The sequence below is a fragment of the Paramormyrops kingsleyae genome, chromosome 7 (assembly GCF_048594095.1).
Source record: "Paramormyrops kingsleyae isolate MSU_618 chromosome 7, PKINGS_0.4, whole genome shotgun sequence".
Taxonomy (NCBI): Eukaryota; Metazoa; Chordata; class Actinopteri; order Osteoglossiformes; family Mormyridae; genus Paramormyrops; species Paramormyrops kingsleyae.
The window spans coordinates 27,712,478-27,735,996 of record NC_132803.1 but is presented as its reverse complement, the minus strand read 5'-3'; the positions used below and the strand labels follow the sequence as shown (position 1 = coordinate 27,735,996).

The 23,519-nt window shown below is 52.2% G+C and overlaps 1 protein-coding gene and 1 long non-coding RNA gene across 2 annotated transcripts; one reads left to right on the top strand and one right to left on the bottom strand.

Annotated features, from left to right (window-relative positions):
* The first annotated feature begins 533 nt into the window (after nucleotides 1-533).
* Nucleotides 534-20,929, top strand: crb2a (crumbs cell polarity complex component 2a). Its single transcript, XM_023838017.2, has 13 exons — nucleotides 534-662; nucleotides 5,255-5,938; nucleotides 7,445-7,640; nucleotides 7,865-8,004; nucleotides 8,390-8,572; nucleotides 8,670-8,783; nucleotides 9,202-10,146; nucleotides 16,036-16,601; nucleotides 16,733-16,898; nucleotides 17,163-18,024; nucleotides 18,117-18,230; nucleotides 18,407-18,533; nucleotides 18,814-20,929. Exons 1-13 carry the CDS (start codon nucleotides 593-595, stop codon nucleotides 19,033-19,035), a joined length of 4,389 nt encoding a protein of 1,462 aa, XP_023693785.1. The 5' UTR covers nucleotides 534-592; the 3' UTR covers nucleotides 19,036-20,929.
* A 738-nt stretch (nucleotides 20,930-21,667) lies between these two features.
* LOC140592033 (uncharacterized) lies at nucleotides 21,668-22,501 on the bottom strand. Its single transcript, XR_011992258.1, has 2 exons — nucleotides 22,307-22,501; nucleotides 21,668-22,159 (listed from the first exon to the last, which is right to left on the bottom strand). It is a non-coding gene; the product is annotated as an uncharacterized lncRNA (long non-coding RNA).
* Nucleotides 22,502-23,519: the final 1,018 nt, after the last annotated feature.

Below are 23,519 nucleotides of genomic sequence, written 5' to 3'. Positions count from 1 at the left end.
GATTCAGGTTCTCAGCTGACTTCACTTTATTACTGCATAACGTTGCTGAGCTGTAATAATCATCCAGTTATTGGCTGTTAAGTATTTGCTGATATAAATTCAAATTGTGACTTTTTTTTTTGGCCGAGGAGTGTATATGCTTATGTTGTTCCATTTTAGATTGAAGGCCATTCAGAGAAATAAAGATATTGCTGTACATATACATGATACACAACCAGGGATCAAAAGCCACACAGAATAAGAGCTGAGCCAGGGGCAAGATAATAGGATAAAAGTCCCCGAGTGAAACAGGGTAAGAAATGGACAAGTCCATGTCAGGAAGTCCGGGCCGGGTTTTCCCGCCCACCACACCTCCTCCTTGCCCTGCCGATTACTGTGCCTTAGTTAAGCTAAGCCCTCTGCCTCACAGAAGTTAATGTCTCTCGCATGAGCCGCAGACCGTGGTGAGTCTGGAGCCTGACCAGCCCGAGCTGAGGGGAGACGGGCGATCGGATCCAGAGTGGCTGACGACGGGGTGGGGGTGGGGGGGGGGCGAGCCGCAGAAGGAGCAGCGGTCTTCACGCTGAGAACTTCTCCCCTGTTACGCCGTGCGATGGAACTGAGGAGAACAGCCAGGGCAGTCCGCGGGACCTTGCTGCTCACCGCAATGCTGCTCGAGTGGGGTGAGTCACCGTCCCGTGCGGGATTCCCCGTTTCCGCTTTCCCGCGTTTGATCGATCCGGATAAAGCCCTTGTGAAGTTAAGGTCCCCCAAGATGTACGGCTTACTGCTAGCGCTTTGCAGATCAGTGACAGTCCCAGAGAGCAACAGGTGCTCTGGTCCTGATGGAAATACGCTGAAGTTCTCTCTGCTTCTCCTGTGGAAATGACTCCACGGTCAGAAAAAGACCTAGAACTTCAATAATTCAGCTGCCAATGACTTGTCGAGGTTGCCGTAGTTTATATGTTACGTTTGGTTTGAAGATCTTCGGTTGGATTCCTGGAAAAGCCTTTCCCTCTAGAGCGAAGCCTTCGGTTTTTTGCTGACTTTTTTTTCCTGAACTCTGACTGTTTTCTTTCGCTGGACGCTTGTGACCAGCTTGCTGATCCCTTTCAGCTCTCGGTGTGACAGCAGACTCCGTCGCTTCCAGCGTAATCATTTGGAAAATAATGTTAAAACACCGACCGTAGCTCTCGGCCAGGACCTCATGGGGGGAGATGCTGTTTATTAGTCCACATTGAAGGCTTTTACGGGGTGGGGGTGGGGAATGGATTCCCTCCCCTTCATCTACTATGCCCCACCGGACTGAGAGCAGTGTCTGAATGGCTCAGTGAGGCAGTTGCCATTGTTGCCTATCGCCATGGAGACAGGGGGCCGAATCGGATTTGAGAGGCTTGCCTTATGTTACAGCTGCGAGTGACAACAATAAGCATCAAACGGTGATTATCTTAAACACTCCAGCGCGGAGGGCATGAACAAACTGTCCCACCACTGGCCGGCCACTACAGACAAAGGAAACAGAAGATATGCGATTTGTTAGAATCAGACGACAATAAAACACTCATGATCTATGTGAAAAACACTTAGCGCTCTTTCGGTGGTGTTTGTAGGGTGTCTCTTGGAATGGGAGTGATTAAACATGTTACTCAGCTGCTGGGGCAGATATGCAAGAGCTGGCAGGAATTAGCCAGCAGTGACAATTTAGTGCAAATAATTCAGAGCTGATCTGAGAGCACTGCATTCTGCTGTCTGTCTGAAAGTCAGGCTTTCTTGGTTGTTTGGTTTGCCACTGAATGGTTTTTGCACAAACCAATGATCAGATATGTGATCAGTGTTGCCGTGCCGTACGTTCAGGGACGTCACACTGGGCCTTCTGAAGAACACAAAGCCACTGCAGGGGTAAAGACCCCCCCCCCTCACAACAGAAAGGTCAGGGCTCACCATAGGGGTTAGAGGTCAGGTGAGATTTTTTGCCTTCACATCTCTCTCCGTGATGAAAGCTCCAACGATTATAAATACTCTTAGTTAACAGTTTTACAGCCGAATGCACATTATTACGGGTCAAAACAGTGCCAACAGACAGGCGGGGGTGGGGGGGCTCCTACTGGCTGCAGCAGAGCCTCTATAATTTTGTAATTGTTTGGTAATGTGCATGGAACAAAAGAGGGCTGCACAGAAATATCTGAACTGAATATTAATTAAAAAGAAATGAAGAGAAAATGCCAGTGATCAAGAGACATCCTGTTTGTGGTGTGTTTCCTCACCTCGACCCAGGACTGATAAGCAGTTATGGAAGATGGATGGATGGATGATGAACGGATGGATGGATGGATGAAATGACAATACACTGGTGCTACCAGTGAAAACAGTAAGATGGGTGAAAAAAATAAAAACCTGTACCGGGGGATGTAGGGTGGGGTGACGATGGTAAAATTTCTTGATGGGGGTGGGGCATTTTGCTAATTTGCTAATATGGTACCCCCTAAGATTGGCACAGGTGTTTGCCCGTCTTGCCCTTGGCAGGATGTCAGAGTGTGTCGTCCCATGGTGGCGCTGAGACCTCCCTGGATTCGGCCCGGAGCGGCCATCAGGGTAGAGCAATGGCAGCAGACTCCTGAACGCGAGGGCATTCCTGCGAGTCTGGTTTGTCTCCACAGACACCTGGGGATTTACAGCCCCCCCCCCCCTCCATTTCACGTTCATCTCGCCTCTGTGGCGCCATCCTGTGTTCACGCATGAGCCTCGCACACATCAGCTATCATCCCAGTTTCAGCTTTTTGACAGGCAGGCTGATAGCCCTCCAAGTCTGAGTCACGCCATACTGTGCACTGATGGTCTGCTGGTTGCTTAGCAGCTTTTGACTGACAAGAGGCAGGGACAATCAAGAATCAAGACGTTGATTAAATTAACAAGAGAAATCAGCTAACTGCGAGAATCTTCTTGCTTAAGAAAGGGAAGCATGGAAGAGTTAAGAAATGAAAGAAAACACAAAGTCAGTGCTCCAGACCTTTGACCTGACCTTTCACCCAGCCCAGTCGGGGGGGGGGGGGGGATACTTCCAGCCGAATGAGGTGTTCATATTAAACAGATAAGGTTCTCTTCAGGGGTGACCCAAGCGCTTCTCTGTCATCTTAACCTGCCCGCCTCACTCTCTGCTATTGGGTCACGGGGTCAAAACAGTAAAGATGAGGGTGGGTGTATGCGATCTCCCTCCGTGTGCCCCATCGCGGCAGGGAACCGGCACTGCAGCAGGAGGGGGCTGCAGTCCCATCATGCACTCAGTAGTGCCATGTGGCCCCTCAGGGGCACCATGGCACCGCCCAATGGGGGGAGACACAAAATCCTGATCAGGATGAAGAGCCTCAAGATGGGTGGGTGTAAAGCATGAAATCGTGAAATGCTTTATTACTGCAATGTAATTCATCTGGATGGAGGAGGGGGGTCAGTTATCCAATAAAGACACAAATCCTCCCTCCTCCCAGAGATCCCCCTTTCTGGACAAAGCAGGGGTCACAGGCGTCGTGTGGGGAAGCCCTATGTCTGAGCCCTGTTTGAGCCAGCACCCCCCCCACCTTTTCCTATTGGTGAAATATCCACCTCCTGACCCTTCTGGGTGGTCAGACCATCCAGTGCGCCGCTGAGCATTTACGGCAGCAGGAGGGCCGGTTTAAAGTCCGTTCAGTGCAGTAAAAATGCGTAAACCCATTGTAAGTAACATCGTGAAGTAGCGAGTGAATGGCAGTGGCCATAAACAGCCCGCCCCCCCCCCCCCCCCCCCTCCAGTCAGCCCTGTCATGTCTCCAAGCCGTGGTCATGTGACAGCAGAGGGGGTGGGGAGGGAGGGCTGGGAAGATTGGAGGAGCTGGTTTCCCCTGCCAGGAGGGTCTGGAGGGCACGGTGTTTGCGCCAGCCCGTGCCCCCACGCTAATGGTGGCCCCACATTCCTCTCCTCCTCACTCTTTCTCCCGACTACCGTCATTAATATCTTCTGCCTGAATTAAAAATCTCTCAGCGGAACCATGATCAAAGAGTGTAGGAAATGATGGGGGCTCCGGTGGCGGGGGGGGGGGGGGGGGGTGCTATTGGCCTGGAGAACACCGGACACTGCTGTGGGGGGCCGTGGGAGGGGGCTGTATCTGCAGTAATTCATTCGAAAAACAACATGGCGACGCTTGGAGAGGCGGTCGCTTCCTCTCGGATACGCCTGAGTGATCATTCCCCCCCTTCCTCACCCCCCCAGCCAAACTCACTTAGAACATTTCCGCGCATTGCTGCGGCTGATTGTTCTGCCACAGTTGCTACTTTCCGGGTGGCAGCTGAGGTGTGAGTCCCCCCCCCCGGGCTGGAACTATGGGGCAGCATCCCAGGATTCTCCTCCGTGAGAGTGGGGGGGCAGGTGGGTGACCCATTCAGGGTGAAGTGTCATGGGCTCGATTCGGCTTTGAGGGTGGGGGTGTGGCAGAGGAGCCCTCGGAGATGAATGAATCGGGGGGGTCTTCACTCCTCAATAGAGAAGGGATTAATAAAAGGCTCCTTCAAGGCCAGCAGACTCTCTGGATTAGTATCTGGGTGAGGGGGGTGGGGAGGGTGATGATTAGGCGCTGAGCTGCAGCCAACTCAGCTACAGTGGCTAAACCTCATCTTATAAATAACTGATATGGGGCTGGGGGGATGGGGGAGGGGGGCTAGAATGGCTTCATTGCTGCAAGTTCAGCAGTTAAATCTGAGACTTATGTCCATGACAGCGCTTCTTTTATCAAACTTCTGACAGGTCAGTCGATTGAGCAACAGGACAAACGAGTACAGCACCGCTTCCTGAGTGACGTGTGGAGGCAGTACCGTATAATCCGTAATAAAAGGACCTGCAAAAACAGTGTAAAGATCTTCAGGCCAATAAAGACTGATTTGACGTGTAAAAAATGGAGGCCACACGGCATAGCCAACACTAAAGTGGTGGCTTAAGTTACACAGAGAAGGACAGAAGACTCCGCAATGACAGCTTCCACTGAGGGTGGGAGAAGATTGGGGGGCAATGGTCTCATGAGATGGCACATGTTACATGACAGCAATGACAAGGATGATGATGATGAGATGACGGAGATGAAAATGATATGTAGGAGCTTACTGCCTGCTATCTATTTCTCTCCCAGCAGATGGGTCACCTGCTGCATCCTTGTGAAAGATACAGAAGCGTAAAAACTGCAGAAAGATGATAAATATAATATGAATATAAATAATTATAAATGGCTGATGTTACCCCTGCTCGTCTCCACAGGGACGAGCTACTCAGAGATGTCCAGCAAATGCTGGTCATTGCCTTGCCAGAACGGGGGCACGTGTGTCGACACAGAGGATGACTACACCTGCCTGTGCCCCCACACCCCCTCGCTGTACATGGGCAAGGACTGCGATCAGCCTTTCGACGGCTGCCCATCCCCGCCGTGTGCCAACTGCACGGGCCCCGAGAGCCATGCTTGCGTCTGCCCTCCTGGCCTGACTGGTGCCGACTGCTTGGTGGACATGGACGACTGCGAGGGCGCCCCCTGCAGGCCGCCCCACTCACGCTGCGTTGACCGCCTTGCCGGATACACCTGCCACTGTCCGCGTGGCTGGGGTGGTGCCGACTGCTCCAGCCCTGTGGAGGAGTGCTCTGACCAGCCGTGCCTCTACGGCGCCTCCTGCCTGCAGCTACCTGACGGCTTCCAGTGCGTCTGCGCCCCCGGCTTCCGCGGTGAGCGCTGCGAGGAGGGCGTGGACGAGTGCAGGTCGCGGCCCTGCCAGAACGGCGCCCTCTGTCTGGACGGCGTTGGCACCTACTTCTGCTTCTGCGTTCCCGGCTTCCAGGGCTACAACTGTGAGATTGACATCAATGAGTGTGCCTCCAGGCCGTGCAGGAACAATGGCACCTGTGTCAATGAGAAGGACCGCTACACGTGCCAGTGCATGCTGGGATATGCAGGTACGCATCGGGGCCCAGAGCTCCTGTATGAGCTTCCACATGGTCCATAACTGTCCTATCCCAACTCTAGAAGCAGCCTCAATGTCAACACCCTACATAGCATCTATATAACATACACATTACATCCATATAACATCTACTGTACATAACATCTATATAATGTTTACATAACAGTGGTATAGCATCTATATAACATTTACATTCATAGAACATCCATATAACATTCACATGGCATTTATAGAACAGTCATATAACATCCATATAACATCTACATCATTCATATAATGTTTACATAACAGTGTAACATTTACATAGCATTCATAGAACACCCATATAATATTTGTAAAACATCTATAAAACATTTACTTATCATTCATATAACATCTATTTAAGATCTGTTTGTCACCTATATAACACATATAAATACATGACAATATCAATATAACATTTACATAACACGGGGGGGCACAGTGGTGCTGTGGTTAGCACTGTCGCTTCACACTTCTGAGACACCACCAATCTCCTCCGGGGTTCCATGTGTGTGGAGTTTGCATGTTCTCTCTCTGCTGTGGGGATTCCTTCTGGTACTCTGGCTCCCCCCCCCACAGTCCAAAAACATGCTGAGGCTGATTGTCGTTGCCAAATTGAATGGTGTATGAGTGTGAGTGTGAGTGTGAGTGTGCCCTGTTATGGGTTGGTGCCCCATCCTGGGTTGTTCCTTGCCTTGCACCAATAGACTCCAGTCCCCAATGACCCTGAATGGGATAAGGGGTTGCAGAAGTGGATGGATTTATATAACGCTTTTATGACATCCATATCACATCTACATGTTCAAAACAATGGGGTAACAAAACAGTTGGAGTAATCAAAATGGAAAGCTTTTTACAGGGTTAGATTTAGACAGCAGCTCATGCTCTGAATGAGACGGTTTGTCTCAGGGTACTTTTTCAAAATGTTTTTTCCCCTCCCTCCGCCTCTAACCATTCTGAGCTTGCTATCTGTCTAAGCATGAGTACGTTGTCTGGCGACACATCTGCTGAAGGCCGTCAGCGTCACGATGCCCAGCTGGTCAGGTGCCAGAGCAGTAGGACATCAGCGGGTGGCTGAGTCACTCTCACATGCAGCCAGATCACTGGCTCTCTCTCTGGATGGCTGCGTAAATGATGCCCTCCTCAACATGCTTATCATGCTGTATTTAAGCCAAGCTGATTTTGATTATATGCCATATTTTATTTATCTAGCAGATGTTCCTAAGCAGACCTGATTTAGTTAGGATAGCAGACCCTTTAATCCATATTATATTACATATCTTTTGTATTTAGCTACTTCTAATGAATTGTTAAGAACCCTTCACTGGCAGGGTCCCTTCTGGAGTCTTACACCTACAACTTGTTTGGAAGTGAAATTCCCAACTGCAGTGCCACATGCTGGCCAGCAGGTGGCAGATGGTGCCCTGGGAGTTGGCCCTTCTCACCCCTGCGCTGTGTGTGTGCACGCATTCTTCAGGAGTCAACTGTGAGCTAGAGATAGACGAGTGTGCCTCCAGACCCTGCCAGAATGGTGCCACCTGCCGCGACCACCTGGGCCTGTACACATGTGACTGTCTCCCGGGATACGAAGGTCTGGACTGTGAGATCGACATCGATGAGTGTGAGAGCAGCCCCTGTCTCAACTGGGGCACCTGCATCGACCGGGTGGACAGGTACATGGCAGGGGCATTGTCTTATAATAATATTAATAATAATAATTGGATAAACAGTTACACAGTGTACCAACGTACCATGAAAACCCCAAAATGGAAACGGCCCTCCCATAGAATATTTGTTCTAATAATGATCACAGACATTCAATCATCACAGCTGTTCAGATCATGGGAGCATGAGCTTTATGTTTGAGGCCGTTCTACTGACTGTGTTGTCCCTCCAGCTACGAGTGCGACTGCAGTGGCACGGGGTTCACTGGAGCTCAGTGTGAGGAGGACATTCCTGAGTGTGCTTCGGACCCGTGCCAACACAACTCCACCTGCTTGGACGGAGTGAATCTCTACACCTGCCAGTGTTGGCCTGGTACTGGCTCCATCTTTAGGCCCCCACCTTCACTTAAATCACATTATAAACTTACAACACTCTAATCTCCCTGCATACAACCAAATAAATTTATATTTTTTATAAAAGGTCCATAGGGCCAGGAAACTACCACATGCAGTACATACGTTTACTGTAATGATCAGCACTGCCCTCTAGTGTACAGAAAATGACCTAGACTACAGCCACGTTATCCGAAGCCAGTGCTGTCTCACTGCACCCTGATGTCCTTCAAAAACTCACTCACAGTTAGTTCTGGAATGGTGGCATTCTGGGAGATTTAGCTGGTTATGTTACAGCCTATCAATCTGCCTGTGCAGCAGTTGGTGCATGTGGCATTCTGGGTAAAATGGCGTCTCTGCGGCAGGCTATGAGGGTGAGCGCTGTGAGGTGGACGTGGATGAGTGCGTGCCGGAGCCATGTGAGAACGGGGCTGAGTGTCTCCAACGCTCTGACCAGGAACGCTATCGCCACCTGCAGCCAGAAGGCTGGGAGTTCAGCTATGCGGACGCCGCCGGCTACCTGTGTCTGTGCCTCGCTGGCTTTACGGGTGAGCATGCTCAGAGCCGCTCATTCAGAGTGCAGTGTTGCCCACACTTCAGCTCCTAAAATTCCACTGTTTTCTCCCCCCTCCCTGCTGCTAACAGGGGAGAATTGCTCAGTGAACACGGATGAGTGTGAGTCCGACCCATGCCAGAACCGGGCCTCCTGTGTGGACCTGGTTAACGGCTATGCCTGCGAGTGTCAGCCAGGCTTCGCAGGTGAGGGACACGCCTTCAGGGCTCTGTGAGCATTCGGCCTGCAAACCATCTCCTGTTTCGATATCCCTCAGATCGCGGAGGTGAAAGGTTCAGGTTCAAGAAATACAAATCCAGACCAAGATTTTGTTTCAACCAACCAGCTGAGTACTCTGTGACTGTGACTCTTTATAGTCAACTGGTGGGATAAAATAAAACCTTGGTCTGGGTTTGTACTTCCTGAACCTGAACTTAGTACCTCTGTCAGATCGTGGGTGGCTTGTTAATTTTATGATTGCACTTTATATCAAGGGCAAATGCAGGGGACTGGGGCCACAAGGGCACTGGCCCCAGCTGTAAGTTCATTGGCCCACAGAGTGCCCCACCCCCTGTCACTCATCGATTCAGAACATATCATTAATGATAAGGTTGGTCTCCACAGGCTCAGAGTGCCAGGTGGACATTGACGAGTGTGCAAGCCAGCCCTGCCAGAACGGCGCGTCGTGTGAGGACTCCATAGCCGGATACAGCTGCCTCTGCCCTGAGCCCGAGCCCGGGGATGTGCCCCTCGGGGGGCACAACTGTCACATCCGGCTCCTGGGCTGCACAGAGCACCAGTGCCAGAACGGGGCCACCTGCGTGCCGCTGCTCAGGCTGGACGGGGAGCACAGTTACTCGTGTCGCTGCCCCGTGGGTTTCCATGACGACCACTGCAGTGTGTCCACCACCTTCTCCTTCTCCACCCCGGAGTTTGTGCTCATCGACGTGACCCCCGCCAACGGGACCCGGAAGGACCTGGGATCTGCTGCCATGCTGCGGTTCTGCACCACCCTGCCGGACGTGGTCATGCTGTACTTCGGTGACGTGCGTGACTTCCTCTCCCTGGAGATTGTGGCCGGAGGCCTCCTCGCCAGGGCTGCTGTGGGCGGAGCTGAGCGGTTGGAGGCAGTCCTTCCTGGACCTGTCAATGACGGCGAATGGCACGAGGCCATAGTGAACCTGGGGGCGGGGCTACGGCTGAGGCTGACCAGGTCGAACTGCAGCAGGGGGCCTTGCGTGGCGGAGGTTCACAGCGCCCCCTTGTGGCTGTTCAGCATCCCACCCTCCTTCGCCCGTGTCTCCCTGGGTGGTGCCCCACCTGAGCTCCTGGTTAACACGGCAAGCGATGGGGGCTTCATGGGCTGCATGGAAGACCTGCAGATCGACTCGCAAACTGTCCTGCCGCAAAACATTCCTCCAGACCGGGCCCACGGCTTGGAGGTCGGATGCAGCCGGACTCAGTGGTGCCACTCAGACCCCTGTTCTGGCCACGGCCACTGTATAGACATGTGGGCCACCTTCTTCTGTGACTGCTACAGCCCCTATCATGGAGACAACTGCTCAGAGGGTGAGAAGGATCTGTTATTTATTACGCAAGTGTGTGGGGTGGAGGTATGTGCCTATGATCACTGGAAATATGAACAGATTAACCAGTGCTTATGTCCATTTGTCCAGTCGGATATATTCTAGATCAGTGTTTCAGTGTTTCAGTCCTCTGGGACAATCCACATTTTTCAGTTCAATTCAAATGTAATTCAATCACAATATTACCTTTTCTCTTAGTGCTTTACTTTGTCCCTGCCCAAAGTATATACACACATTAGGGTGGTCCTTAAGAATGCATCAAAAATAAAACTGCAAGATTCCTTAGGTCTCACCCTCTAATATTGTCATGGGCAACAAAAGAAGTATTTCTGCAAAGTTTGAGTGATATTGGTGCTTATTTAGGGGTTGCTCAAGCAGAACAAAGTTATGGTTAATACCGAATGCGCTGCAAATTAGGTGTTGTAAGCATGTCGGCGTCTGACGAAATTACCATAGTAGATGCCCCAGACACTTTTAAGTCTTTTGTGTGGCAGCATTTTGGGTATCCGGCGGAAAATATAAACGGCAAAAGGGTGACAGACAAAACACGAACCATCTGTAAGCATTGTAGGAAAATAATGCCGTACACAGCGGGTAACGCTACTTCTATGCAAAGCCATTTCCAGCACCATCATAGCTCTTTCCTTAAATCCACTGCACAAAACATAAAAAAAAATTTTATGTTTGTTATCTATATTTTTAAATTTATATTCTATTTTATGTTCAATTGATAAGTCAAATAACAGATGTTACATTCGGAGACGGAGGCAAGCAGGGAAGCAGGAGCGCAAGCCAGGACGTCAGGTAAACAGGGTTTAATGAGTGAAATTCGGACACGGACGGACTGAACACGACAATACATCAATGACGGATCTGGGGAAGACTGACTCAGACACGGACTAAATACTATAGACAAGCCGAAACAACAAGGAACAGCTGGGCACGATCGGGAAAGAACACGTGGAGAATGAGGGGGCGTGGCACACATCAGGAGCGGACGGAACGGATCATGACAGAACCCCCCCCCAAAGGCGCGCACACCGGGCGCGCCTGGGAGGAGGCGACGGACGAGACCGGGGAACAGGACCTAGAAGACAAAAGCAAAACGTCAACGAGACACTGGAAACAGGACTGAGGCACAGAACAGGAACAAGGACCAGAAAAACGACATGACCTGACACAAGACAGGGAACGCAGACAGGCAGATCAAGAAAGGAGACAGAGAGGGGACAGAAAATGAAGGAACAAAAGGGCCGGGAGTGAACACGGGAGGCACAGAGGGACGAGAAAAGGCAGGACGAGCAAAGGGACCAGAAGGGAACGGAGGAGGCACAGAGGGACGAGGAACCGAGACAGGAGGAACAAAGGGACGAGGAGACGGAACAAAGGGAGGAGAAAGAATAGGGCGAGCTCGAGGGAACCCAGGCGGGCGAGGGAAGGCAGCCGCAGGGGCCACAGGTGGAAGGGAGACCGGAGCAGGAAGGGACCACACAGGGGAGACGGAGACAGACGTAGGGACCGACAAAGGACACAAGGAGGGAGCAGGAGGGAACACTGGCGCAGGAGGAGGCGTAGCCGGAGCCAGGGTAGTCGCCCTCCGACGCCCAGCCGAAGTGGGAGGGCCCGGAGGCGGCCGACGAGGCGCCGACGGAGGGACCACAGGAGGGCGACGAGGCACCGGAGGGGGATCCGGAGGCGACAGCCGAGCCGGAGCCGTAGGACCCGCAGGCAGCCACCGAACCACGGCAAGGGGGCGCACGGGCGAGCCAGGAGTCAGGGTAGGCGGGACCAGGGACCGACGTCTGTGTCCCCGTCCCTTACGGGAAACAGACAGGCGCGGTCCTGGGGTGTGTCGGCCTTGCTGAGGCAAGGGTGAGGGAGTCAAGAGGGAGGGCAGTGTAGGGCGAGCAGAAGTCAAAGCCGCCGAAGAGGCAACAGGAGGGGCAGTCAGAGCCGCGGGCGTGGCCGCAGGCAGGGCAGCCAAAGCTGCGGGCGTGGCCGCAGGCGGGGCAGCCAGAGCCGCGGGCGTGGCCGCAGACGGGGCAGCCAGAGCCGCGGGCGTGGCCGCAGACGGGGCAGCCGGAGCCACGGGCGTGGCCGCGGGCGGGGCAGCCAGAGCGACGGCCTGAGACGGGGCCGCGGACCTGGCTGTGGCAGCGGGCGGAGCCGCGGGTGCGGCCGGCTGGACCGGCGAGCAGGGCTGGGCCGGCGAGCAGGGCTGGGCCGGCTGGACCGGCGAGCAGGGCTGGGCCGGCTGGACCGGCGAACCGGGCTTGGGCGTCGGCAGGACAGGCGAGACAGGCACGTCAGGTGCCGGCGGGACAGGCGAGACAGGCACTTCAGGTGCCGGCAGGACAGGCATGACAGGCAGTTCAGGTGCCAGCAGGACAGGCGTGACAGGCAGTTCAGGTGCCAGCAGGACAGGCGGGACAGACGCTTCAGGTGCCGACTGGACAGGTGAAACAGGCACTTCAGGTGCCGGCAGGACAGGCGGAACAAGAGGGAGCGCCTCTGCGGCTACCGTGGACGCCTCAGTCCCTTGGCCAGTAGGGGCCGCCTCGGGGGGCGCCGCAGTCACTCGGCCAATAGGGGACGCCTCGGCGGGCGTCTTGGGCGTTCGGCCAGCAGGAGGCACCTCAACGGGCGCCGCCGTCACGCAGCCAGCAGGGGACGCAGCCATTATGCGGCCGGCATGGGGCGCCTTCGTGGCTACCTCGGGCAAGCAGCCAGCAGAGGGTGTTGCCATAACGCGGCCAGTAGGGGGCGCCGCCATCACACGGCCAGCAGGGGGCGCCTCCGTGGGCACCTCAGGTAAGCAGCCAGCTGCAGGCGGTGCTGCAGGCAGAGCGGCGACGGCAGTCGCGGGCGTGGCTGCAGTGCCGACAGGCGATCCGAGCTGGACCGATGAGACGGGCGAGGCCGGCGAGCGGTCCGCAGGGGCCGCCGTAAGCAGCGCGGCAGCATCAGCAGGGGGAGCTGCGGGCGTGGCTGCTGGTGAGCAGGACAGGACGGGAAGGTCAGGCGAGCAGAGCAGGACCGGCGAGCAGGGCTGGCCGGACAGGACAGGCGAGACGGGCAGGACCGGCGAGCAGGGCTGGCCGGACAGGACAGGCGAGACGGGCAGGACCGGCGAGCAGGGCTGGCCGGACAGGACAGGCGAGACGGGCAGGACCGGCGAGCAGGGCTGGCCGGACAGGACAGGCGAGACGGGCAGGTCAGGAGCCGGCAGGACAGGCGAGACGGGCAGGTCAGGAGCCGGCCGGACAGGCGCCGCCATCACGTGGCCAGCAGGGGGCGCCGTCGCGGGCACCTCCATCGTGCGGCCAGCAGGGGGCGCCGCAGCGGCCGCCTCGGGCATTGCCCTAGGCAGAGCAGGCAGGACCGGCGGGTCAGGCAGGACAGGCAGGACAGGCGGGTCAGGCCGTGCTGCTGGCTTCGCAGCGGCGGCATCAGCAGCAGGCGGTGCCGCGAGCAGACCGGCGGCGGCAGCAGGCAGCGCAGCCGCGGGCAGACCGGCGGCGGCAGCAGGCAGCGCAGCCGCGGGCAGATCGGCGGCGGCAGCAGGCAGCGCAGCCACGGGCAGATCGGCGGCGGCAGCAGGCAGCGCAGCCACGGGCAGATCGGCGGCGGCAGCAGGCAGCGCAGCCGCGGGCGGATCGGCGGCAGCTGCAGCAGGCGGTGCCGCGGGCAGAGAGGCGGCAGCAGCAGGCGGTGCCGCGGGCAGAACGGCGGCAGCAGCAGCAGGCGGTGCCGCGGGCAGAACGGCGGCAGCAGCAGCAGGCGGTGCCGCGGGCAGAACGGCGGCAGCAGCAGCAGGCGGTGCCGCGGGCAGAGCGGCGACGGCAGCAGCAGCTACAGCAGGCGCGGGCAGGTGCGGAGCAGGCAGGTCCGGAATAGGCGCCAGGATTGGCGCTGGGCGTGCAGGCGCTGCCCCTTTAAGGGCCTTGGGGATCCGGGGAATAGAGTCCCTGACGGCCCTGGCCCCTTTAAGGGCTAGCCGTGTGCCCTGGAAGGGGGAAGTCGCCTGCGATGGCCGGATAGCAGCAGCGAGACAGGCATCAAGCTGCTGCGGTGCCGCGGGCAGAGAGGCGGCAGCTGCAGCAGGCAGCGCAGCCACGGGCAGTGTGGCGTCAGCAGCCGTTGTTGCTGCAGGCGGTGCAGCGGCGATGTCATCCCCGGCAGGGAGTAAGGAGCAGGCCCCCAAGAACAGCGTCGGGGCGGCTGCTTCCCCTTTCCCCTTCCGCTTCTTCTTCTTCTTGCGGCTGGGGCATGACGATTGCGGCGGGGTTGCCTCGGAGAGGGCGAGCGGCTGAAGCCGCTTCTCCGTAACCCTGTCAAAGAGCTGTCGGAGGTTCTCGCGAACCTCCGCCATGACAGGCGCTGCCGTGAGCGGGGTTACCTCCTGGAGGAGGGTCCCGCTTTTACTGGCCAAGTCCAACAATCCGGTGTCCTCCCGGACCTCCGGTTGGTGAAGCCAGTACAACACCTCGCGAAGCAGATCGATGCGCTGGTCATCGACCTGCGGAGGTGCGTTGGGGAGATCCGTCATTCTGTTACATTCGGAGACGGAGGCAAGCAGGGAAGCAGGAGCGCAAGCCAGGACGTCAGGTAAACAGGGTTTAATGAGTGAAATTCGGACACGGACGGACTGAACACGACAATACATCAATGACGGATCTGGGGAAGACTGACTCAGACACGGACTAAATACTATAGACAAGCCGAAACAACAAGGAACAGCTGGGCACGATCGGGAAAGAACACGTGGAGAATGAGGGGGCGTGGCACACATCAGGAGCGGACGGAACGGATCATGACAACAGAGATGCCTATCATTTGAGTTTGTGGTGAAATATTTTATAGTGCTAGATATTTGTTCTGTTCTTTACTGCATATGATGATGGTGATTATTTAACACATTTCACTATACGTCTGCATTATTTAGCATTTTTTTTCTGTCAAATTTATCAAATAAAAGGCTGCTTTCCAGTAATATATTTCCTCTTTGAAGTTTTCCTTAAAGTATTGTTAAAATATCATCTCGTTCTCGTGAACCTATTATCGTGTCTCATGGGCTGAGTATATCGTTACACTGCTACTTACGGATAATTCGTTTTCACTCTAACAGTTTTTAGAAAATTAGAAAGTATTATGCAATAATGATGCAGACAACAATATGGGTACTGTAAACACTGCAAAGAATGTTTAACTGTTTATTCCAAAATTAATAAATGAGTAAAAGAAAGCAGGTTATCCCTTTCAGGCTCAAATTAAGTTTTAGTAACGACAGGACAACCAAGTCCTGCAGTGGTACTTCTGAGTAAAAAAAACTCATAAAATATGTATGTGGGGTAATAAGGTAGTTAGTTTTTAACTGTTGCAAATCAGCAACGCCTGCCTTGAGAGGGTTAAACCAGTGCGATGTGCCATAGGCGAGATTCATACTTTTAACTTAAAATCTTCAGTTTTCAAGGTGTTTGAGCAACCCCTAAGTCTGTTCAAAAATTGTCCAGTAAATTTTTAAAAACATTTTCTGATGTCAAAGAACAAAACTACTGTATGGGGTGAGAGCAAGAAATTTCAGAAGTTGATTTTTAAGGACCACCCTGATATACATTTTGCTCCCTCCCAGCTCTCAGGCAATAAGGAACACTGGATACTTGATATATGTATGTTGGGAGGTGGGGGGGAGAAAAAATGTGGGCTGGGGGTCTTTGAAGACTGGGTTTAGAAAGAGGTACCCGGTTCAAGGGTACAACAGCAGAGCCGGTCCTGGTTTGAATGCCGTGCCCTGGATCATCATGGAACCTCTGCTCTTAAGTGATCACTGGCTCTTCCTGTCTGAGTCTGTCCTTCCCCCCCACCCCCACAGAGTACCTCCCATGGACCTTCAGCCATGAGGGATCGCTGAGTTACGCCTCCTATGACGTCCGGTCCAATCACGGCGCCGGGCTCTCCGTCTCGTTGCTGCTGCGCTCGAGGAAGCAGGCTGGCCTGGTGCTGCAGCTGCAGAGGGAGGGCGGAGCCTACCTCACCGTGTACCTGCAGGATGGCCAGCTGCACGTGAGCGTCCCGCCAGCCCCGCCCACCATCGCCAAGGTGACCGTCACTACTGGTGAATGGCAGCTGCTCACCGTTGACTTCCTGCACGACCGGGTCTTTCTGAACCATGCTGGCTCACGCTACTTCCTGGGGAGTGTCCCCACGGTGTGGGCGGAGGCGGGGGACGTGGCCTACATTGGGGGCCTGCCTCAGGGGCACGGTGTGGAGGCCTGGGGGGGGCACTTTAAGGGCTGCCTTTGGGATGTGCGTCTGGACAGGACGCGGTTGGAGGTGGATACGTGGAACGGCACGCTGGATTCTGCCCCCAGAGATACCTATTTCCCACGCGATGTCGTCAACGTAGAGCCAGGCTGTACGAGTGACAACAGCTGTCAGGTAGGGATGGCCATTGTTTTTTTGTGGAGGATGTGTTTCCGGTTTTCCTGGGTTTCCGTTACATCACGGTAAAAACGTAAGAGCACGTCTTCTCGGTCGTGCAGTGAAGTAATGCAACTCTCGTCCCATAGGGGGTGCTGTGTCACAACGATGGCTTGTGCCTGGTGACCTGGAACGACTTTGTGTGCTCCTGCCATGAAAACTTCACGGGGAAGACTTGTGAGACTCGGCTGTGGTGTGCCAGCGCGCCTTGTGCCACTGGCAGTCACTGTGTGGACATGGCCGATGGATATGAGTGTGAGTTTGACAGGCCTTCCGTGCTTGGCAAGACGCTATAAGCTAGAACCCAAACCCATCATATTATGAGTCCATGTCCTGGACCCTTCTGCCCATTGTTTTAAGTTAAGCACTATGTTTAAACAAAAGTTTGACCTATAACAAGCTATGTTTGCCATGTTTACACAAACAGCAATGACCTCAGCCTTAAATCACAGGTCAGGCCTTCCCTGTCCCCTCTAAACCTCACAGAAATGTCTCTAAATCAGCCTTTTTCCCTTCTAGGCCTCACAGAAGCCACGTTTGAAAATAATGCCTTGCAGTACAGCTCTGAGGGCTCCCTCGTCTCCCCAGTGACCGACATCTCCATGGAGTTGCGTACGCGAGCCCAAGATGCCCTTCTGCTACAAGCATCCAATGGAACGCAGCTGTTCCGCCTGGGCCTGCAGAATGGCTCTCTGGCTGTGGAAATGCACAGCAGGGACAGCGTGCAGCCACTGAGCTTCGCCAGCAAGGCGCCTGTTGCGGACGGCGACTGGCACCACGTGCAGCTAGCCATGGCAGAACCCCGTCACACAGCATCGCCCTGGGTCATCACCGTCGACCGGCAGAATGATGCCGGCAGCCCAGGAGCCTCCGGCAGCCTCGATTTCCTGAACGACTCTGTGGTGTCCCTGGCTGACAGCTTCGTGGGCTGCTTGCGGGAGGTGAGGGTGGGTGGGGTCTACTTGCCCTTCGTAGACGTCCTGGAAGTGCCCCAGAGGTCACGCTTCCTCAGACATGGAGGTCGAGACGCCCAGGCTGGATGCTCAGGGCCCCCGGTTTGCCTGTCCCAGCCCTGTCTGAACAGCGGGACGTGCGAGGACCGCTTTGGACTGTTCTACTGTGCCTGCACACCCGGTTGGGAGGGCCAGTACTGCCAGGACAACGTGGATGACTGTACATCCAGGCCCTGCATCCACGGGACTTGCCACGACCTGCTGGCAGACTTTGAGTGCCGTTGCCCTACAGGATATGGGGGGAAGACCTGCGAGAAAGACCTGGATGACTGTGAGGGACACATTTGTAAGAACGGAGGTACCTGCCTAGACGGAGCGAACAGCTATACCTGCATCTGCCCGCCCGACTTCAGGGGACCTCTGTGCGAGTGAGTGTCTCTGTCTCCTGGGAGATTCAGGATCAGACAAACATGCATGTTAACAGGGGTCATGATGTGTTCACAATGTGCTTCTCCTGCAGGTGGAGCTACCCACCAGTCCAGTGCGACACGGATGTGATCTGTGTGCATGGCGAGTGCAATGATGGGCTTTGGGGGGCCAACTGTACCTGCAGCCCTGGCTACACAGGAGAGAGGTGAGCACCCCCCCTCCCCCTCAATCACCGAGCAACATGACTAGTGATGGAACTCAATCATTGAGGCTCGGAACATAAACAAAGAGCCGCTGTCCTCAAGGAGACAAGCATGGAACTCAACTCAACGCACTGTAATGAATGTGTGTGTCCCCCCGACCTTTGACCCCTCATCTCAGGTGCGAGACAGAGATGGACGAGTGCCAGTCGAACCCCTGCCAGCACGGGGGCTCCTGCCTGGACCATCTCAACAAGTTCCTGTGCATTTGCGTCCCTGGCTTCGCGGGCCCCTACTGTGAGACCAGCGTAAGTCACTCTTCTCCTCTTCTCCTCCAGTCACCAGTCAGAACGGCTTCTTCCCCCAAGTGTGGGTGACTGTGGTCAGGGTTATCCTACCAACTGGCCTTCTGTAAGGTGACGTGAGTCTCCAAGAGCAAGTAACCGAGGCCTAATGACCTGTCCCCTGCATCACATTCACATTTGGTCCTAAATTTATCAAAACGTAAGCATGAAATATCAAAAACTGGTCCTATGGGCCAAAGAACCGCATGAGACATTCAGGTAGGGGGCTGTCTTGTCTCTGCAGAAGCAGGAGCAGAAGGATCGCATCCCCTGGTTGGTGGTGGCCATCCCCCTGGCCTGCTGCTGCCTCCTGCTGGCCGCCATCGGCCTGACATTAGCCGTGATGACGGCCCGCAAGAAGCGCCAGTCGGAGGGAGCGTATAGCCCCAGCCAGCAGGAGGTGGCCGGTGCGCGTCTGGAGATGGACAGTGTGCTCAAGGTGCCCCCGGAGGAGCGCCTCATTTGAGCCCCCAGTATCCTGGATGTGCAGCCTCAACAGTGCCCACCTGACTCCACTGAAAAGGATGCAGGAGTTTGGGGATTACGGGGGTACAAAGAGGTTCAGACTGCCCCAGTCTGTTTTCTGGCTTAGTCATGTACCCAGCAAGACTGACAGAGGACATTTGAACTATGTTAGGAGGAGCTGGCAGCCTTTGACTTGGGCCATGGACTCTTAGAGCTGAAACACAAACGGACACACAACACATTCCTTAAAGCCTGCCCGGGAGAGACAGCCGACTCACGTGCCTCACACTGCCGGCCTCCTGGGAAAGGACAGAAGTGGCAGCGTGACCTGCGTTATATTATTTGAGTTCTTTTTTTCTGAGTTCTCTGAGTTGTATTATTTAAATTCATTTTTTTTATTTCTATTCTCTGCATTCTGTGTTCTGTTCTAAGGTTTGTTGTCTGAGTTCTGTTTTCAGTTATTTTATGTTCTGTTCTGAGTTCTGTTTTTTTTTTTTGAGTACTATTCTCTGGCACCCAGACTATTTCTCTCTTTCTCACTTTCTTTGTCTCTCTTATTGTTTATTATTTACTTCTGAAAATTACTAGCCTCTGAGTCCTTTTGCCTCTCAGCGTAATGTATATTTTGTTTTGCTACAGAAATGTAGAGATCTTTTCTACTTGCATTTTACAAATTTGTGATTATTTGTACAGGTTCGATAAATTGCAGATACGGATGAAATGGCAATAGTCAGATGAGGAAAGTATAAGAATTGATCATGTAAATTCAGGCTTAAAGATGACTATGTATCTTGTGCACATTCAAGTGACAATCAGCCTGCCAATCTGCATATAAAAATGAAACATATAAGAAAAATATTGGTAACACTTAAAGTTGTCATTTATAATGCATTATTGATGCCTTCATAATGCATTATAATGTTCAGTATAAGAATTACTAAAGCATTACAGCATCTGCTATCGACAGTCATAAGGCATTATAGTGTTAATTACGATACTTCATAAGCTCCAATGACACTCTCGTCTATAATTCACTATACATACCTTCATTATGCATAATAATGGTCGGTATAACAAGTATACGGGTGGTTTGTACTGCATTATGAAGGTATCTATAGTAAATTTTAGATGAGAGCTTCATAAGGCAGTCATAATGCATAATAAACATGGGTATAATGTGTCATGCTTTTTAAAAAAATATTTACAGCCATGTTTATAATGCAATTTTAATGTGCTATGAATGTGTTCATAGATTCTTATAGAGATGATGTTCATAGAAAATGTTACCGAAATTTTCACTAATTGTGACACCGGGAAAGCAGGCAGGAGGCAGACCCCATAGTGCAGGAGACTGGGAGTTTTATTTGAACACCGACAAGTATAAGTGCTCAGTAAGGCTCCAAACCACGGCAATAATACTTCGCAACATCTGTCGCTTAAAAGCGGAGCTAATCACTGGGGATTGCCCGCTGCCACGTCCCGCCCGTGTGGGCGTGACAATAGTATGGAAAGGAAATCAGTTTTAATTCGGTGATTAAGATCCTGGTTTTGAAGAATGAACATAAATGTTAACAAATAATGAAAAGAATAAACAAATATGCAAGTTCGGCTAGATTCGCCTGGAGCTTTATAAAAGTCTTCTGTATTAAGTCTGTATTACAGTCGGAATGATCATGTTGCGACGCAAAGTCCTGACACTTCATGGACAGGGTCCGGAGTTTGCAATGGCGAAACTGTTTTTTCCGAGCAATCTTAAGACGGTAGGACAATCGTTAGATGTAATTTAATATCAGACGTTATCAATAGGTGTATGAGGTGAAGGGTTTATTAGGTATAACATCTGTGTGTTTAGACTTCGTTACACTGTGACAGAACAATAAATTCTTTGTCATTTATCTCTGTCTTCGAAAATACCGCCATACTCTTGGGGCACTAGAGTAGTTTTTCCTCACTATGACATATCTTATAAGACATAAAATATCATGCTCGCGAGCAAGTGAATCACAACGTAATAGAAGCAGGTGAATCCAGGGGAAACGTGGAGCCAAACGCCCTGGAAAGTTGATAAAACGTGGGCTGGCCATTCCATGCAACTCTCAGCCTTACTGTCTTTACTGCGTGATTTCATCGCCAATATAAAGGAGATATAAAGTTTCTCCAGCGATTGGTTGGCGCCCCGTCCTGGGTTGTTCCCTGCCTTTGTACACTCTTCCCTTAGCCTCCGAACGCCCACAATCCAGAATGACAAGCGGTGTCAAAAAAAAGAGCGGATGAATGAAGTTGTTCATATATTTAATTTTCTTGCAAAATTGACTGCAATTTCATTTTTCCTCTTACTGCTTATTCCCCTTCTCCCCATTACTGTTGGTGGGTTTCTGTCAGTTCAGTATGTAGATAGCAGACTGAAACCAGCAATGGTTTAGGCAAATGAGAAAGTTTGAATCACCACAATCAGTGTGGTGGGATTTGTTAATGCGATCCATGAACTCTGAAGCTTCTGGTATTATGACAGGGTCCCTTAAATTCAAGATACTGAACCCATGAATTGTCAACACCTCACTACTCTAGAAAGGTGAGGCCATACATCTCTGCAGTTCCCTCATCCAAGCACAGATTACAGGAGACACTGAATGTTCAGGACAAAGCAATTTATTAGCATTGGAAAGCAAGATTAGGCCAAAGCATTAACAGCTACACATGGCCTGTGCTAGGACGTATACTCTGTGTAGGCCTGTTAGGGGCAGCTGTGCTATGGGCAGGCACTGGAGTAGAGCTGTTCTCAGGACGACTTCCCGTGGAACCACCAGGTGACTGAGGGGCCATCACTACTGAAGAGGCTACAGCATTCAAAGCTTCGGGTGGAACGTTCTCAGGCAGCTCAGCACTGAGATCATGGACGTTACTACCAACTTCAACATGGCTGCTCTGGTCATGCAGCTCCACATTCAGGAGAGGCCCATGGACTTCAATGTCACTGCTGGCTGAGGAGTCAGAGACATTTTGGCTAGACTCATGCACCTTGAGACTCTGGTAGCCACTGGAGCCTTGATTAGATGCAGGACGTGCTGTTGACTTGGAGAGGGCCCGTTTCTGTAAAGCATCTGTGCCAGAAGGCTTTGGGAACCCTGTACAGCAAAGGCACAGTCACTACTATAGCCACTACACCGAGTAAAGGGATTTAAAAAAGAAAAAGCCTTCACAGAAGCCAGAAGAGAAAGCCAGTTACAATATGCAAATAAACCCAAAAATTAGTAAATAAAAGTATCACCCACCTTCGTCAAACAACGAATACAGAACAAAACAAGCAAACACCAACACACGACCCATCATTCCTGCCATATGCTGTCCAAACACCGTGTCTCAAATAAAAGGCGTTTTCGTACGATAAAAAAAAACCGTCAAAGGTGTTAATAAAGGATCGGCGAAACCGCGCCCTCCGCTATAATAACAGCTGCGAACTATATCAACTAATTAACAATTAACGAGAATTTCAAGACGGTTACTAATCACAATGTATTTTTTATTCTACGTTTTATTTTCGACGTATACTGCTACTACTCACATCAGACGCCGATATATGTTTCTGTCAGTGGGTGCCCTGAATAATTTATCCCCCCGCAAGACAGAGACCACAACTTAAAAATTTTAACGTACACAAATTTAACAACTAGCAATCGGAAATAAACATTGAAAAGAAGTCTGGAGAAGAGACTTGGTCTACTGTACATATATATAGCCTACCACAAAACGGCACAAAACTGCATAAACTGAATAATTCTCCCAGTTTGTAATATTTATAACATACATTTCGACACATAAAATCACTGCAAAAGGGGTAAAAAAATTGTACTTTCGCACACTAAATGCCGCTATATGAATGGTTAAATTGTGGAACATGTAATAACAATATGAGGGGCTTAACAATTGGACAAAACTTTTTTTTAAATACCGCAGTCAACTATACATATATCACGTTCTTATTGTGAAATCACTCCATTGTAAGTTCTTGCAGGGAATACTGATAGCGATTTCATTCCCGTCTTAGGTGTCCCTAGTCAGTTTCCGTTGGCTTTGGTCAGATTAAGTTATATAGAACAGTCGCGTCAGTTTTCCGGTCGGTTGTATCATTTTTTTTTTTCAACAGACACATTGTAGATCGGTGGCCTGTACTACGAAGGGGGTTTAACCAAATCAGACTTAACCCCGAGGTAATTTGCGAACGCGAGGTTAACAAAATCATGTTGATTCCATCGGGGCTAATCAGTACTACGACGCCAGTAAAGAAGTTGATTTGTTAAATCGGTGTTAACTGCATTGGAGTTTGTGCGCGTTCACATATATGGAGCACGTTCAGCAACGCAAGGCACCGTTTGACTCATAGCGCGATCTCCATATGTTTCACGGAGGAAGACTGCATGCTAATTATGCAGCGTTATGAGGAGTTTAAATCAACCCTTTAAAGAAAGTCCAATACCACTGCAGGTA